General features: G+C 42.4%; 1 protein-coding gene across 1 annotated transcript in view; it reads left to right on the forward strand.

Moving 5' to 3' along the window:
• Positions 1-12,407, forward strand: part of LPIN2 (lipin 2) — a 69,162-nt gene extending 56,755 nt beyond the window's left edge. Inside the window, exons 9-20 of the mRNA XM_087818979.1 lie at positions 956-1,143; positions 2,969-3,062; positions 3,557-3,626; positions 4,380-4,469; positions 5,189-5,271; positions 6,484-6,628; positions 7,527-7,675; positions 8,185-8,271; positions 9,169-9,321; positions 9,976-10,090; positions 10,790-10,893; positions 11,228-12,407. Of these exons, the coding sequence (XP_087675105.1) occupies positions 956-1,143; positions 2,969-3,062; positions 3,557-3,626; positions 4,380-4,469; positions 5,189-5,271; positions 6,484-6,628; positions 7,527-7,675; positions 8,185-8,271; positions 9,169-9,321; positions 9,976-10,090; positions 10,790-10,893; positions 11,228-11,372 (1,423 nt within the window). The 3' untranslated portion in view covers positions 11,373-12,407. The remainder of the gene's footprint in view (positions 1-955; positions 1,144-2,968; positions 3,063-3,556; positions 3,627-4,379; positions 4,470-5,188; positions 5,272-6,483; positions 6,629-7,526; positions 7,676-8,184; positions 8,272-9,168; positions 9,322-9,975; positions 10,091-10,789; positions 10,894-11,227) is intronic.
• Positions 12,408-13,716: the final 1,309 nt, after the last annotated feature.

A 13,716-nucleotide genomic window follows, 5' to 3' on the forward strand; every position in this document is an offset into this window, starting at 1 on the left:
CTTATCTAGAAAAATGAAAATACTGCATAGCCTCATATTTATTTTTGGCCCTCACACTAGTGAAAGAACGGTTTGTTTTTAGTTTATTTCTTAATACATTTCTTTTCATGGTGGGTCTAGCCTCCTGAGACTTTTCTTTTGCTTAATTTCTTTGTTCTATTTTGTGGAGTAATAGATGAACTTAGAAAAGTCTTGTTTTTAAAAATAATACAACCTTGGACTACAGTAGTTTTCTACAGGATGTATATAGTACCATAGCTTTTTCTAGAAGTTAGGATCAAAAGGTTTCCAAACATCAGATTTTTCTTAATTGCACTGTCATTTTCATCATGGAAATAGAAATAAATGCTTAAAACTCTTTTACTCCTTTAATTAAAATCAGAAAGGTTGTAGTTGAAATTTTTGTGTTACTGTGAATAACTTTTAATGATTTTTATGGCATTTACTGTATTCACAGTTAATTCCTCAGTAGTGCTGATAGGTTATTTTTAATGTCATTATGACATAACTCTGCACACTACCTAAGAAAAGCTATGTCTGATTATAGATCAATCTAGATCAACCTGTTGCTTTTTTATTGTTGTTGTTAATCTTCACCCGAGGATACTTTTTTCCCATTTTTTTTTTTTTTAAGAGAGAGTAGAAGAAAAGGAGGGATGGAACGGAGGGAGAGAAAGAGAGACATATACACATTGATCAGTTGCTGCCGGAACGTACCCCAACTGGGGCTGGGGATCAAACCAGCAACCAGGTACATGCTGACCAGGAATTGAACCACTTGACCTTTGGTGTGCAGGCTGATGCTCTAACCACTGACACACCAGCCAGGGTCAATCTGTTGCTTTTTAAAGGAGATTTGTTATTTGATTTGAGCCCTCAGAGAACCATATAGTAAGCTAGAAATAAAAGAAGTTGTAATAAAACAAATTATTTTCTCCCTGTTCTCTTCCCACAGTGAATCAGACCCTGGCTCAAGGCAGTGGCCGGAGTCTGATACGCTCTCTGGCTCCCAGTCCCCACAGTCTGTGGGAAGTGCCGCCGCTGATAGCGGCACTGAGTGCCTCTCAGATTCTGCCATGGACTTGCCCGATGTCACCCTCTCCCTATGTGGGGGCCTCAGTGAGAATGGAGAAATTTCTAAAGGTACACTGGGCAGTCACACCCTGTCTTCACTTGAGAAAGCAGCCTGATCATCACTTGATTGAAAACCTGCTATTGAGTCATTTCAGGGTATTGAATTTTTTAATGAACTTGTACAGGTAACAGTTGTCTCCTTTTAATGTAAGGCCCTTAGCCCCTCACTTAAGGTACCTCATATGGGGTGACATTACATATATGTCAGCTTGGATGAGGAAGTGTGCCTTGAATGAAGGCTCTCACCTCATATTAAGAGGCTGAGAGGTCTTGGGCTGCTCTGTTTGCTGATCTGCCAGGGTCAGTTCAGGCTGTGTCAGTTTTCTCATCTGTAAAGTTGTTGAAGTATCTGTGGGACTGGGGCTGAGCTTCCCTCCTGGAAAGCCCTGACCCTTAGATATAAGAGTAGGGCTTGAAGTTTTCAAAAACTGATTGTTCACTGAATCAGTGGTCTTTTTGACAAAAGGTTGAAGGGATTTCTTTCTCAGTCTTGAGAGTTGGCCTGGAAGAGTAAAGTTGCTCAAGAAAAAGGGAGGAGCTTAATAGAGGTAGTTCAGATGTCTGATGTGGGTTGAGCACCCAAGTGCATCTGTCCCATGTTCTTTAGCCTTTTTGTTTTACCTTTGTAAACTAAACTGTTCTTAATATTTTCTCAATTTGTCTAGTGGCTCTTGATTGATTCTCCTCTAAGAAAGGATTTGCTTTCCATGACTAGCATCATCTTTTGTCTTCTCCTATCCTCAGAGCAACTGAAGGCTTGCATGTGGCAGACTAGGTGCCCCTGAGACTTACAACTATGTTGGCCTAAATATTTTTCTTTTTAGGGTCACAGGGTGCTCATTATGCCTCTTTCTTCTCCATCTCTTAATTCTATTTGTTTTATTTTTTGTAAGAAATTAAGAGTGCATTATGGCCAGTGGTTTCTTCCAGGGACAAAATTAAATAGGTCACATTCTTATAATTCTTATAAGCTTTCACTTTAAAAATATAGGGGATGGGGAATGGAAAATTTACATTTTATATAAACTATAAAGTTTACACTTTTTAAAAGGTAGATTTTGTTATCTTGAAGGAGGCAGAAATGGCAAGTAAAAGTAAATAATATACATAGTGCTGCAAGGAAAATTTCTCTGTTAGCCTAGGTGTGCTAGAATGCAGGTTAAGGAACAGGGTGCAAAAATTCATGCAACAGCCTCATTCATTTTTCAAGAACTTGGGATTTGTTTCTTGACAGACCCAAAGCCAAATTTTGGGTTCCTTTTTTTTCTCCAAGCAGTTGTAAAATATTTTGTTTTTTCTGATGTAGCATGCACTACAAGTTCTAAGACCACCATGAATATTCCTCAGTTATGCAGTTGCCTGCCAGTAGTTTCTCCCTTTGATAAGAATGGAACTTACAGTTTTCATTAGTTATAGTGTGTGTGTGTGTGTGTGTGTGTGTGTCCTCTCTGGCCACATCTCTAATCTATTTTCCTACAAGTCTCTGGTATATCTCTTTCTCCTGTTTTTGTTTTTTATAGTGTGTGTGTGTGTGTGCGCGCGCCCTCTCTCTCTGGCCACATCTCTAATCTATTTTCCTACAAGTCTCTGGTATATCTCTTTCTCCTGTTTTTGTTTTTGTTTTTCTAACTGGGGTAGTAGTGGTGGAAAAGGGAGAGGATAGAAGTGTTCTTTCTTGTTCTGGGGAAAAACTTTTGATGGATATAAAAGTGTTTTTTTTAAAAAAGGACATTTTATTTTATGCTATAGTCTTTTCAATGCATAGAGTATTATGATAATCTCATTTGAAAATTTATATACTCACTAACCAAATTGTTATTATTTTACATTGCAGAAAAATTCATGGAGCATATCATTACTTATCATGAGTTTGCAGAAAACCCTGGACTTATAGATAATCCTAACCTTGTAATACGAATATATAATCGGTAAATATTCTTGCTTTTGTAATTGTTTAATACTCTTGCAGGGTTTTTTTCCAAGTGTTCTTTTTAACTATTACCATTCTTCTTGCTATAAAATATGTCAGTTTGTATAAATGAGCTAATGGGCAATGACTTTGCAATTACAGTGAAGTTTCAGCTTCATTTTTAAGTGAAGTATTAAAATGTTAGTTTGTTTGGTAGACTTTACCACTTTTCAAAGAAGTTTGGCCTGAAGCAAAGATTATTTATGTGACAAAAAATTTAGCTGATCATCTTTTAACTGAAAAGAATAAGGAATTTTATGTTATTTCTATCCCCTCTCCCTCCTCTCCCTCTCCCTCTTCTCACTCTCCCTCCTCTCACTCTCCCTCCTCTCCCTCTCCCTCCTCTTCCTCTCCCCCCCTTCTCCCCCCCTTCTCCCCCCCTTTTCCCTCTCTACCCCTTTCTCTCTCACTCCTCATTCTGTAATAGTTTTACACAATTTTTATTTCTTACAGTTACTACAACTGGGCTTTGGCTGCTCCCATGATCCTTAGCTTGCAAGTGTTCCAGAAGAGTTTGCCTAAGGTGAGATGGTCTGCCGTTTGTTGTTTTTTCAAAAGTATCTATAGCATATAGTACTTAGAAAAATCCATATGTGCATATTTCTAAACTCTGTACTTTCCAAAAATTTATTTAATAATATAAAAGACCCAAGGAGTTCTACGTGTCCGCTCAAATGATCTCATGCCCCAAATCTGGGAAGTTAGCTAGGTTGCCGTATCTTTATTATTTTTACTAGATATTTATATCAGTTTCTGATTGTGTGTAAACATTGAGAGATTTTGCTAATTGTTAAGTACAGAATGAATGGAAAAAATTTCCTCTCATTAATATTGAAAGAAGCAGCAAGAAAAGGGTGATGTGGCCACCAGAAGCATGACATCAGTGTGATTAGGTCAGATTGTGGCTAATAAACTTATGTAGAACCTGAAGGTTGCTTTGAATCTGTCCTGCAAGAAGACATCATCGGCCTAATTGGTCCTCATAATTTAGGAGAGTTACATTTTCCAAGAGTAGAGACATGAGAGCAGCCCACCTGCCCAGCCCCTAAGGGGGCTGCTCCTGTGTGGCCTCACCACTAGTCTCAGAACACAGAACTGCCATGAAGCCAGGCTGCCATGAAAGAGGACACTATCCATCTTTCAGGTGTTAAAATCTCTAGAGTTTGGGAGATGTGGAGATTATTGCACCATCCTTCAGGCTAGTGGTGTGGTAGAAAGTAGTCAGGTGTTTTGTGACCGACAGATTGCTAGACTAACCCAAGTTGATTGTTTCCAGGCCACAGTCGAGTCCTGGGTCAAAGATAAGATGCCAAAGAAATCTGGTCGCTGGTGGTTTTGGCGTAAGAGAGAAAGCATGACCAAACAGGTAACCAGCCTGGAGGTGTTCTTTCCATAAGTTGAAAAGTGAATCTTGCAGTTATTCAGAAAACTTTGCCAAGCACAAAACAAGTCCATTTGGGTTATACAATACTTCTTTACAATAATAGTCATCATTTTGAACAGTTGCTATGTGCATGTGCTATCCTGGGTGTTTTACATGTTACCCCTCACCTTTACCACAGCCCCAAAGTATAGAAGTTTGAGTTCCCATTGTGTTCAGGTAAGGAAACTGGACACAAAGAGGTGAAGTGCCTTGACTGGCAAAAGATGGAGCTAGGGCTTGACCTTGAGTCCAGCTCCAGGGCCTGTGCTCTTTCCACTTTGCTGCATCCCCTTCTAGATGGAGCAAGAGCTTGTTGCCCTCCTACACAGGAGGAGGTGGCATCTGTCACTTCTCTGCATTCCCGGTGTGTCTACTGTGGACCTAATGAGTGTGGACCACTTGTATTATATTTTGTGACTTGAAATGGTGCTCTTTTAAATTTTTTTCTGGCTTTGTAGTGACAGTTTTTGTGTAGCAGCATGTGACTTCTATTTCAGTTTCTGTCCTTTGGCTCAAACTAGAGAAAGTCTGTTTTCTTGAGCATTTTTAAGTTGTGGATTCAGAAAGCAGTTTTGCTCATTCCTGGTGAAGACTGCTGATGAATTTTTGTTTGTTGGAAGAGAGGAAAGCTGCACTTAACTGTTATTATCTTGCTTTTTTAGCTGCCAGAGGCTAAGGAAGGGAAATCCGAGATGCCACCCACAAGTGACCTGCCACCCAGTACAAAGGAGCCAGCCAGTGACAGGTGGGGGCACCCTGTCCTTCCTCCAGGCTCACCGCTCTTGGGCCACCCCTGCTTTGGTTATTGCATTCAAGTTGATTTTGGCAATTTTCTTAGTCAGAAAATCTTTCTCCTGTGGACATACGTGAATAAGTGGTTTGTTTGTGCCATTCAGTTAGCTAGCAAGTGATAACTTCTGCTTTTCTAAAAATATTACTTGCGTAGGTCCTGGCTGGGTGGCTCAGTTGGTTCGAGTGTAATCCTGTATACCAGAAGGTGGCAGGCTTAATTCCTGTTCCAGGGTTTGATCCCCAGTTGGGTGGATATGGGAGGCAGCCATTCGATGTTTCTCATATCAGTGTTTCTCTCTCTGTTCCAGTCTCTCTCCCCCTCCCTCTCCCCCCCCTTCCTGTCTCTAAAATCAGTGAACATGTCCTCAGGTGATGATTAAAATATATATATAATTATTCACTTAGAAGAGTAAATATACTCATCACTGCTTCCTAAATACCTTGCCCCTCCCATACTGGAGCCATTGCATTGGATGCCTATAAAAGTGTAGGCCTTTGGGAAGGGGTAATATTGAGGAGTCCTAAGATGGGCTGTCCCTGGTTCCCCTGCTCCCTGGCTTCCTGTCATGCACAAAAGGGAGATATAAAAGAGAATTTCAGAGATTGTGGGTCTGATTCATTTCTTGGAAGAAGTAGCTCCCCTTTGGACATTCAGATTGGCTGGCCCTTAGAGGAAATAGCACCATATACCCCATTCTTCTTTCTGCCATCTGTGTGCTTTCCCCAGTCAAATTCTTCTTCCAGTCCCTAACTCTTTAGTTCAGCAGTCTGTGATAGTATATTCTTACTCCTTACCCTCTTCTGTTAGGGTGTAGAAAATCTTTCTTGTTAGTTTTTTAAATCAACATAAGCAATTTTCTTTACTTTGTACCTTCTGAAACCTACCTTCCTACCTCCCTCAACAAGTTGCATTCACTGGTCACAACAGGAAATGCCCAGTCATAGCCACAAAGTAAACTCTGGCCAGTTATGAGAGGGAGGAGGAAGGTGTCCTTATCACTTCATGAAATGAATATTCAGTCATGGAAGCAGGATGTGGGAGAGTGGCAGAGGGAAAAACTGTTCCCATTTCTAGAATGGATTTGGGATTTTTTTCTTTTGATCCTAAATGAAAAGCTCTTATCAGTAAAACAGCCTCCTCAGTAACTGGGTTGATGTTGAATAGGCCAGCAGAGGATCACTCATCCAGTGATGAGGGGTCACAGGAGCTTGAAGAATCAATCAAAATGGACCCCGTCCCCACGGAGCCACTCAGCCATAGCACCACAACCTCGTATAAGAAGTCTCTTCGCCTGTCCTCGGACCAGATTGTGAGTAGTGTGTGATCCATGTGGATCTAGTTAGATTATCTTAGTAACTGTTTAAGTTGATCTGCTTCCTGTTCTGTCCATTTGATCCCAAACCTTACACACACAACACTGTGTGGTTGTATAGATGCTTACATATAAATGCTCACAGAAATGCCCACCTCCAGGGACTGCCAGGATCACCTGGGGAACCTGGGACATACTTTTTCCACCACCACTACCTGACCCTCCCACCTCATTTTCTGAGAGTGAACTGAGAAATCTGTATTTTTAATTTGTTTTCCTGTGAATTTTAAATAGCTAGCTCATCACTGAGTCACCCACTATCTTTCGAGAGCCACAACAATAGAGAAATCATGTTTTCTTAGTTAGACACAATTTCCCCTTTCCCATTTGTTTTTACTCCCTGGCTTTTCACCTATTTTCAGTGTGAAATGATTTTGCTATGCCCCCAGTCTTAGGTATGGAGGAGGAGTGGAGAGGTTTTTTGTTTGGGGAATTAGAGGAGTCTCTTGGAATCCCAAACACTGTTCAGGCAGTGGCTCCCTAAGCCCAGCTCATTGAGTGAGCCATGTGTTCAGCACTGGGCCAGGTATGTGGTAATGCTACAGACACCATCCTGTTTTGTAAACATTTAGACTCTGCCAAACTGTGTTTTGAGCTGAATTTTTATTTCAGTTATCTTGTTAATGTATTCTTTCCCATTTTTTATGTATTTATACATACATATGTACGTTTATATATTTTGGAGATTAGGTTCCTTTTCACTTAACATTATATCTTAGGCAGTCTCTCAGTAACTACATATTATTGGAAAGTGTGACTTTTGATTGTTGCATGTAATTCCATCAATTTTTAAAATTCTGCCTCTGTGGTTTTCTTTATGCTACTTTTATAAAAGGCAAAACTGAAGCTCCAAGATGGCCCAAATGATGTCGTGTTTAGTATTACAACCCAGTATCAAGGTACCTGCCGCTGTGCAGGGACCATTTACTTGTGGAACTGGAATGACAAGATCATCATTTCTGATATAGATGGAACAATAACCAAGTAAGCAGGAGCTCCTGATGGGTGGCAGGGAGAGGAGGCGCAGGACACTGTGCGGAGGGCGGGGGTTCCTCACCAAGCACCGAGCTCTCAGCCATTATTTACACTGAGACATCCTGAGTGCAGTCCACACGGGTCATTTTATGGATGGAGGAGATGGGTGGAGCCATACAAATGTAATGTTGAAAAAACTCTTGGAAAGATTTAGTTATTTGGTTCCCAAATTTTGGCATTAAAAAAAAACCACTAAGAAGATACTGAGATTAAGAAGGAGAATAAGGGTGTGTAGTTGTAAATTATCTCTGAAAGTGAGCAGCTGGCTCTCATGTCTGATTCTACTCAGAAGCTCCTAAGTGGTGTATTTGCAGGAGACTGCCTCACTACAAATTGCCCTGTAGATTGCCCCCCCCCCCCGCCCAGTGTTTTTTGGCAGCCTGTACATAACTAAAAAGGAAAACACTTGGCTTTTATATGCTTGATTCCTGATACCTTTTCCTCTTCTACCCTATTAGGTCTGATGCTTTGGGACAGATTCTTCCACAGCTGGGTAAAGACTGGACTCATCAGGGTATCGCAAAGCTCTACCACGCCATCAATGAGTAGGTCTCCTGCCCCACCTGCTAGTGTGCTCTAGTGAGCCAGAATTTTGCTTTAAGAACTATTGAAAAATAGCGTACATGGAAATCATGTGTGTTCATGATTCAACTATTTCCAGTCTTCTTTCCCACTCCTTTCCTATAGCCTCACACAAAGAAAAGTGGCAGCCAACATATATTGTTTCATTCACTATGCTAGGAACTTTAGGCACTACCTACATTTATAGTTATAACTGTATGGGTTTTAGCTGTAATTTAACAAGCTGATTTTCATTTTTGGTTTATTAATTGGGTACTTGGGTACTTTTAAATTGGGTATTTTTTCAAGGAGGTCATGCATGCATGGGGGAGACATTTCACCCTTGGAGTCTTGTATGCCAGTGCAGCAGAGAACACAGTGTCATGGCCTTTGTGGGACCCCATCTGAGTTGAAATTACTTGAAAAATTACAGTGTCTTAAACACTAGTTGAGAATGCCTTAATATGAAAATTATGTCAGTCACTCAGATATAATTTTGCTCCTTGGCTTACAGAATGGTTTGCCTTCTACAATTTGTTTTATAAATAAGATCTTTTATATCTTTCCTTTATAGCAGATAATTTGAAGATAGTCTAAGACTTTTGTCTCTTCTGTAATCTGCCTTTCATTGGACTAGATGCTAAAGATACATCAGTACTCATAAATTTAGCATAATCCCTAGTGGCATATGCCCCATTTTTCCCCATGCTGCTTTCCATGGAAAGGTGATATCGTCATAATCCTGTTAAATTAAAGAATTTGATTTTCACAATAAATGAGAGAATCTTTACTTGGATCTTTTACCAGAGAAGTACTTTTTTTTTCTTTTTTCCACCTTTAGCCAAAGCACAATGGACTAAATAAGACACATTCTCTTTCAGGAATGGCTACAAGTTTCTGTACTGCTCTGCTCGTGCCATCGGCATGGCTGACATGACCCGTGGCTACCTGCACTGGGTCAATGACAAGGGCACGATCTTGCCTCGGGGCCCTCTGATGCTGTCCCCCAGCAGCTTATTCTCCGCCTTTCACAGGTACCTCCAAGCAGGCAGCCCCTCTGAGTGCATGGGAGGGGGTACTGAGGCTGAATGGACTGTGTGTGAGGATGGGTGTCAGGTTCATTGAAAGGGTTTGTATCTGTTTCAGAGCTTCTGTGCTTATCTTAGTTCTTTGGCTCCCCCATAGCATTCTTTTTTTCTTTTTTTTTTAATATTTTTATTGATTTTAGAGAAGGAGGAAGGGAAAGGGAGAGAAAGGGAAACTGATGTGAGAGAGAAACTTCTATTGGTTGCCTCCCATATGTGATCTGACTGGGGATCAAACCCGCAACCTAGGTATGTGCCTGACCAGGAATCAAACCAGTGCCCTGTTGGTGCATGGGACAAGACTCAACCACTGAGTAGCACCGGCCAGGGCTCCCCCATAGCATTTTACATCACAGCTCACCTGGTCCCTGTCAAGCCATGGTCAAGGAAAGTCAAGTTCTGAGATTGGCCGTTTTCTCTTTCCCCAAACCCCTTCAAATTTTCTTAAGTATCAGATTGACTAGCAGAGGAGAAAGAAAGATACCAGTTACAAAGGATTTTAAAAAACGGGTAGTTGTGAGCACTAAAATTTTTTAGGACCATACACCAGGGAATACTGCCATTTTGAATTTGGTAACTATATTTGAATTTTTTTTCGCCTAGGGAAGTGATAGAAAAGAAACCAGAGAAATTTAAAATTGAGTGTCTAAATGATATCAAGAATCTGTTTGCCCCATCTAAGCAGCCCTTCTATGCTGCCTTTGGAAACCGTCCAAATGTAAGTGTCCCTTTCCGGCTGCACATTCTGATGTGGTGGGTAAAACTGAGAGGCGTATACTTTTACGGTGTAGCCATGTCATAATTCTCAAATGAATTTTATTGGCAAAATGAATGTTTGTTCTGGTAAATAGGTTTTCACTTTATCCAAATTTTCCAAATTTCTTACGTTAATTGGGGAGATCCTGTAGATGGAGATCTGTCCCAGAATTTTGGTATATGATGAAGGGCACTTTCTTTTTGTTCTGTGGCTTCAGTTCCTGTTTCCTCAGGCAGTTCTGACTCTTGTTCTAAGTGGTATCCTTGGATCCACCCCAGAACCACGACATGAGTGCTCACCCTTAATTGACACTTCCTGGACCTGCCTCCCCTTAGAGGGGGGCCCTCAGATCCCAGGCATGCAAAAGGGGTTGCTTCCTGCCTTCTCACAGGCAGTGGGGCCCCTCTTGCTCCAGGGCGCCCTTGACGTCTCCTTGGCGCCCACACTTCCTGAATCCCCTAGCACCCTCTGGGTTTGGCTCCACTTTTTGTTTGGGTTTGTCTAAAGCTCAGTTTCAGTGGCAAGGCTACATGGTGCCCAACTCTGCATGTTTTCCATAGACAGTCTTCTGTTTGTGCAATTCTGGTTCACAAGGAACTGGAGAAGCAGTGCCTGATTTCTTCTCCATATAATCACCCTGCTTAATGTTTTCTTCTCCAGGATGTCTATGCTTACACACAAGTTGGAGTTCCAGACTGCAGAATATTCACCGTGAACCCCAAGGGTGAATTAATACAAGAAAGGACCAAAGGAAACAAGTCATCGTAAGTGTGTTCCCATTTCTCAGCCTAGTGCCCTGCGGCTAGAGTGACACTGGGGACAGACAGATACTAAGGATCGGGCCTCGCTCAAAGTATTAGAGCTACACCTGCCTTTGAATGCTTTCCTCTTTGCCTGTTTATTTTACCCTCTATTTATGGGATTATTGATTCTCCTAGACTTTGAAGAGGAAATTTGTTCCTGGGGAAGGTATGGAGACCTGTCTCGGATCCTACCCATCTGAGGAATCTGAATAACTAGCTTTACAGCCTGCAGTCTTGTGCTCTTAGATGAACTTCACAGTAACAGTTTGTGCTTTTCTTCTCCAATCCCTTCTAGGTATCACAGACTGAGTGAGCTTGTGGAGCACGTGTTCCCACTTCTCAATAAGGAACAGAATTCTGCCTTTCCATGCCCAGAGTTCAGCTCTTTCTGCTACTGGCGAGATCCAATCCCCGAAGTGGACCTGGATGACCTGGCCTGAGACAGCCCCTCCGGGAGGTCCTCAGTCTCTCGCCTCGCTGCTAGGGAAGGTGACCGGCACTTCTGCTGGACAGAGGACACTGGGCTCCTCCCAGCCACAGATGTGGAGCAAGACTCATGTTGAAAGCTAGGCACCAGCAGGGACAAGGAGAGCTCCTGGAGCAGGAAGTGCCATCTCCTTCACCCTCCTGGGCTTGGCAGGGTTACAGCTCAGTGCCCCAGCAGGAGAAGTGAGGGCAGCTCAGACCCGGGGTCAGAGACCTGGGTTCCTGTCACTGGTTGCTTCTCACACATACAGAATGTCAAGTTGTATGCTGGGTGCTCCTTTAATTGCATAATTTAAAAGGAAGAAAACAGAAGCTAAATAAGAGTGGACCAAACTATTGCACAAAGTAAAGTTAAAATTTCCACTAGGTAGTTCAAAGCGTTTCTGTGTAAAACCAGGGCTTTATTAAGGGGATCTGGGTCCACTGAACTGCTACAGGTCCCATTTCTTCTGTGGGCTCCTCATGCCCTGCTACACTGAAACGGGACAGCTATTGGGGCAGGGGCCCAGGACCACTCATCCCACCTCACAGACATGGGCTCCTGGGGAGGAAAAACCCCTTAGATCATCGCTTTCTCATCTGTGACTGCTCCATGATGGGAAACCCCTAAGTGATGCCTTGAACCTAGCCAGAAGAAACATTTTTGCAGGATATATTTGATGTCTGTAAGAACAGGACTAACAGTGGAAGTTGGTTAAACAGCAAAGAACAGCTCTGTTTCCAGGGAGGCCTTGGAAATGCAGATGTGCACTTGCAATGGCTCCTGGGAAAAGGGCCCTTCTCTCCGTCCTGCCTGCCCCTCACTTTCTCAGCCTGGTTGTAATGAGCTCATGTCAGAATCCGAGCAGACAGCATCGGGAAGGCTCCTGTCCCAGGAAGCTGAGAGCCTGGAGAGATCAGGTTGGGTGTTGACAATCAACTCACTACTAAAATCAAGAGAACTGTTGAAGAGGAGGCCATCAGGGACCAAAGATGGCCAGAGCCTCGCAGTGAGCCAAGTTATAGAGCAGAGTGGGAGCTTCAGGTATAGGCACCACCCCTCTCAGGATGGTTTCCATTTCCACCTCTGCTTTCCCCTGTGCTTGTATTGGGGGGGTTCTCCTTGTTTTATTACTCCACCCCAAAATAATGCTGATGTAAAGATGGAAAAATGGGGGAGGTTATTTTTCCAGATTGGAGAGTTGAAAGTCCCTGATGTAGCTCATTTTTCCTAATGCGGTTGGATACAGAGACGATGGTCAAGGCCCTTGAACGCGTTTCTCAGTGGCAGAACCTGGAGGCAAATGTTCCCAGAGGGGAAATAGCACACACTTCCTCCAGTACAAACCTTCCCACTTAAATAGGTCAAGGTCTAATTGTTTAATGAATTTCTTTATGTACAGTAGGTTAGGAAAACTAGGTTATGTTTATATGAAGATCTGCCCAGTTAGTGAATTAAATTCCTAGTAGAGTGGCCATGCAGTTACTTGATCTCATAGATGCCATCAGTGTGTCCTCGACTGTGTTTGCTTTAGAAGAACATGAGCTTTATGCACTTAACCTGAACCTAGTTGGGCCTCTTTGCGTATGTGCAGTATAAAAAATCTTAATATACATCTTCTGTAGTCCTTTTTAGGTTGTCCTTTAAAGAGTTTTTAACTAGATAGTTTCTTTCTCTCTGGACACATGGGCCTTCTACAAGGTTCAACGTGGGAACCCGGGTCTCCCACCCTGTGTTGAGGGCAGCTGATCCCTCTGTCCTGGTGTCCATAAGCACTAGACTTTGTTGCTGTAGATTGATCCAGTGGATACATACACTAATTAACATGAGTCTTTTTCCTTAAGGGAAGGAGTCCCTCTTGCTGAAAAGTAGATGATTACTATGACTATAGTGTGATGAAAGTATTAAGTTTGTGCTGAAAACCCATTGCCATTTGGTACAAATGACGTGTGTTCTTTCTGTGAAAGAGAGATGCCCTCGAGTGTGTTTCTACACAGACCCTTACAATGGTGAGTGAATGAAGAAGCATTAGCCTTGCACTGCTTTCAGTGATGGATGGTATCTCGGGGTGATTGCAGGCAGATTGGGCTCTTCTAAGTGATTCTTTCAGTTGCTTCACTTGTGAAACAGCCATCACCCCTCTTCCTCTTTCCAATTCAGCCTGACTTGAGTATCTGCCTTGATGTGCGCGTATTGAAGCTTATAGGGCTGTGACGTCGACATCTGCATCTTCCAGGGTTAGGAAGTGCATGTGTGGGCCCGCAGCATGCCCGGTAGCCTGCGTGTGAGTCCTGTGTTTGCTGTGCTTAATACATCCC

This window comes from Miniopterus natalensis, chromosome 7 (genome assembly GCF_054644295.1).
Source record: "Miniopterus natalensis isolate mMinNat1 chromosome 7, mMinNat1.hap1, whole genome shotgun sequence".
Taxonomy (NCBI): domain Eukaryota; kingdom Metazoa; phylum Chordata; class Mammalia; order Chiroptera; family Miniopteridae; genus Miniopterus; species Miniopterus natalensis.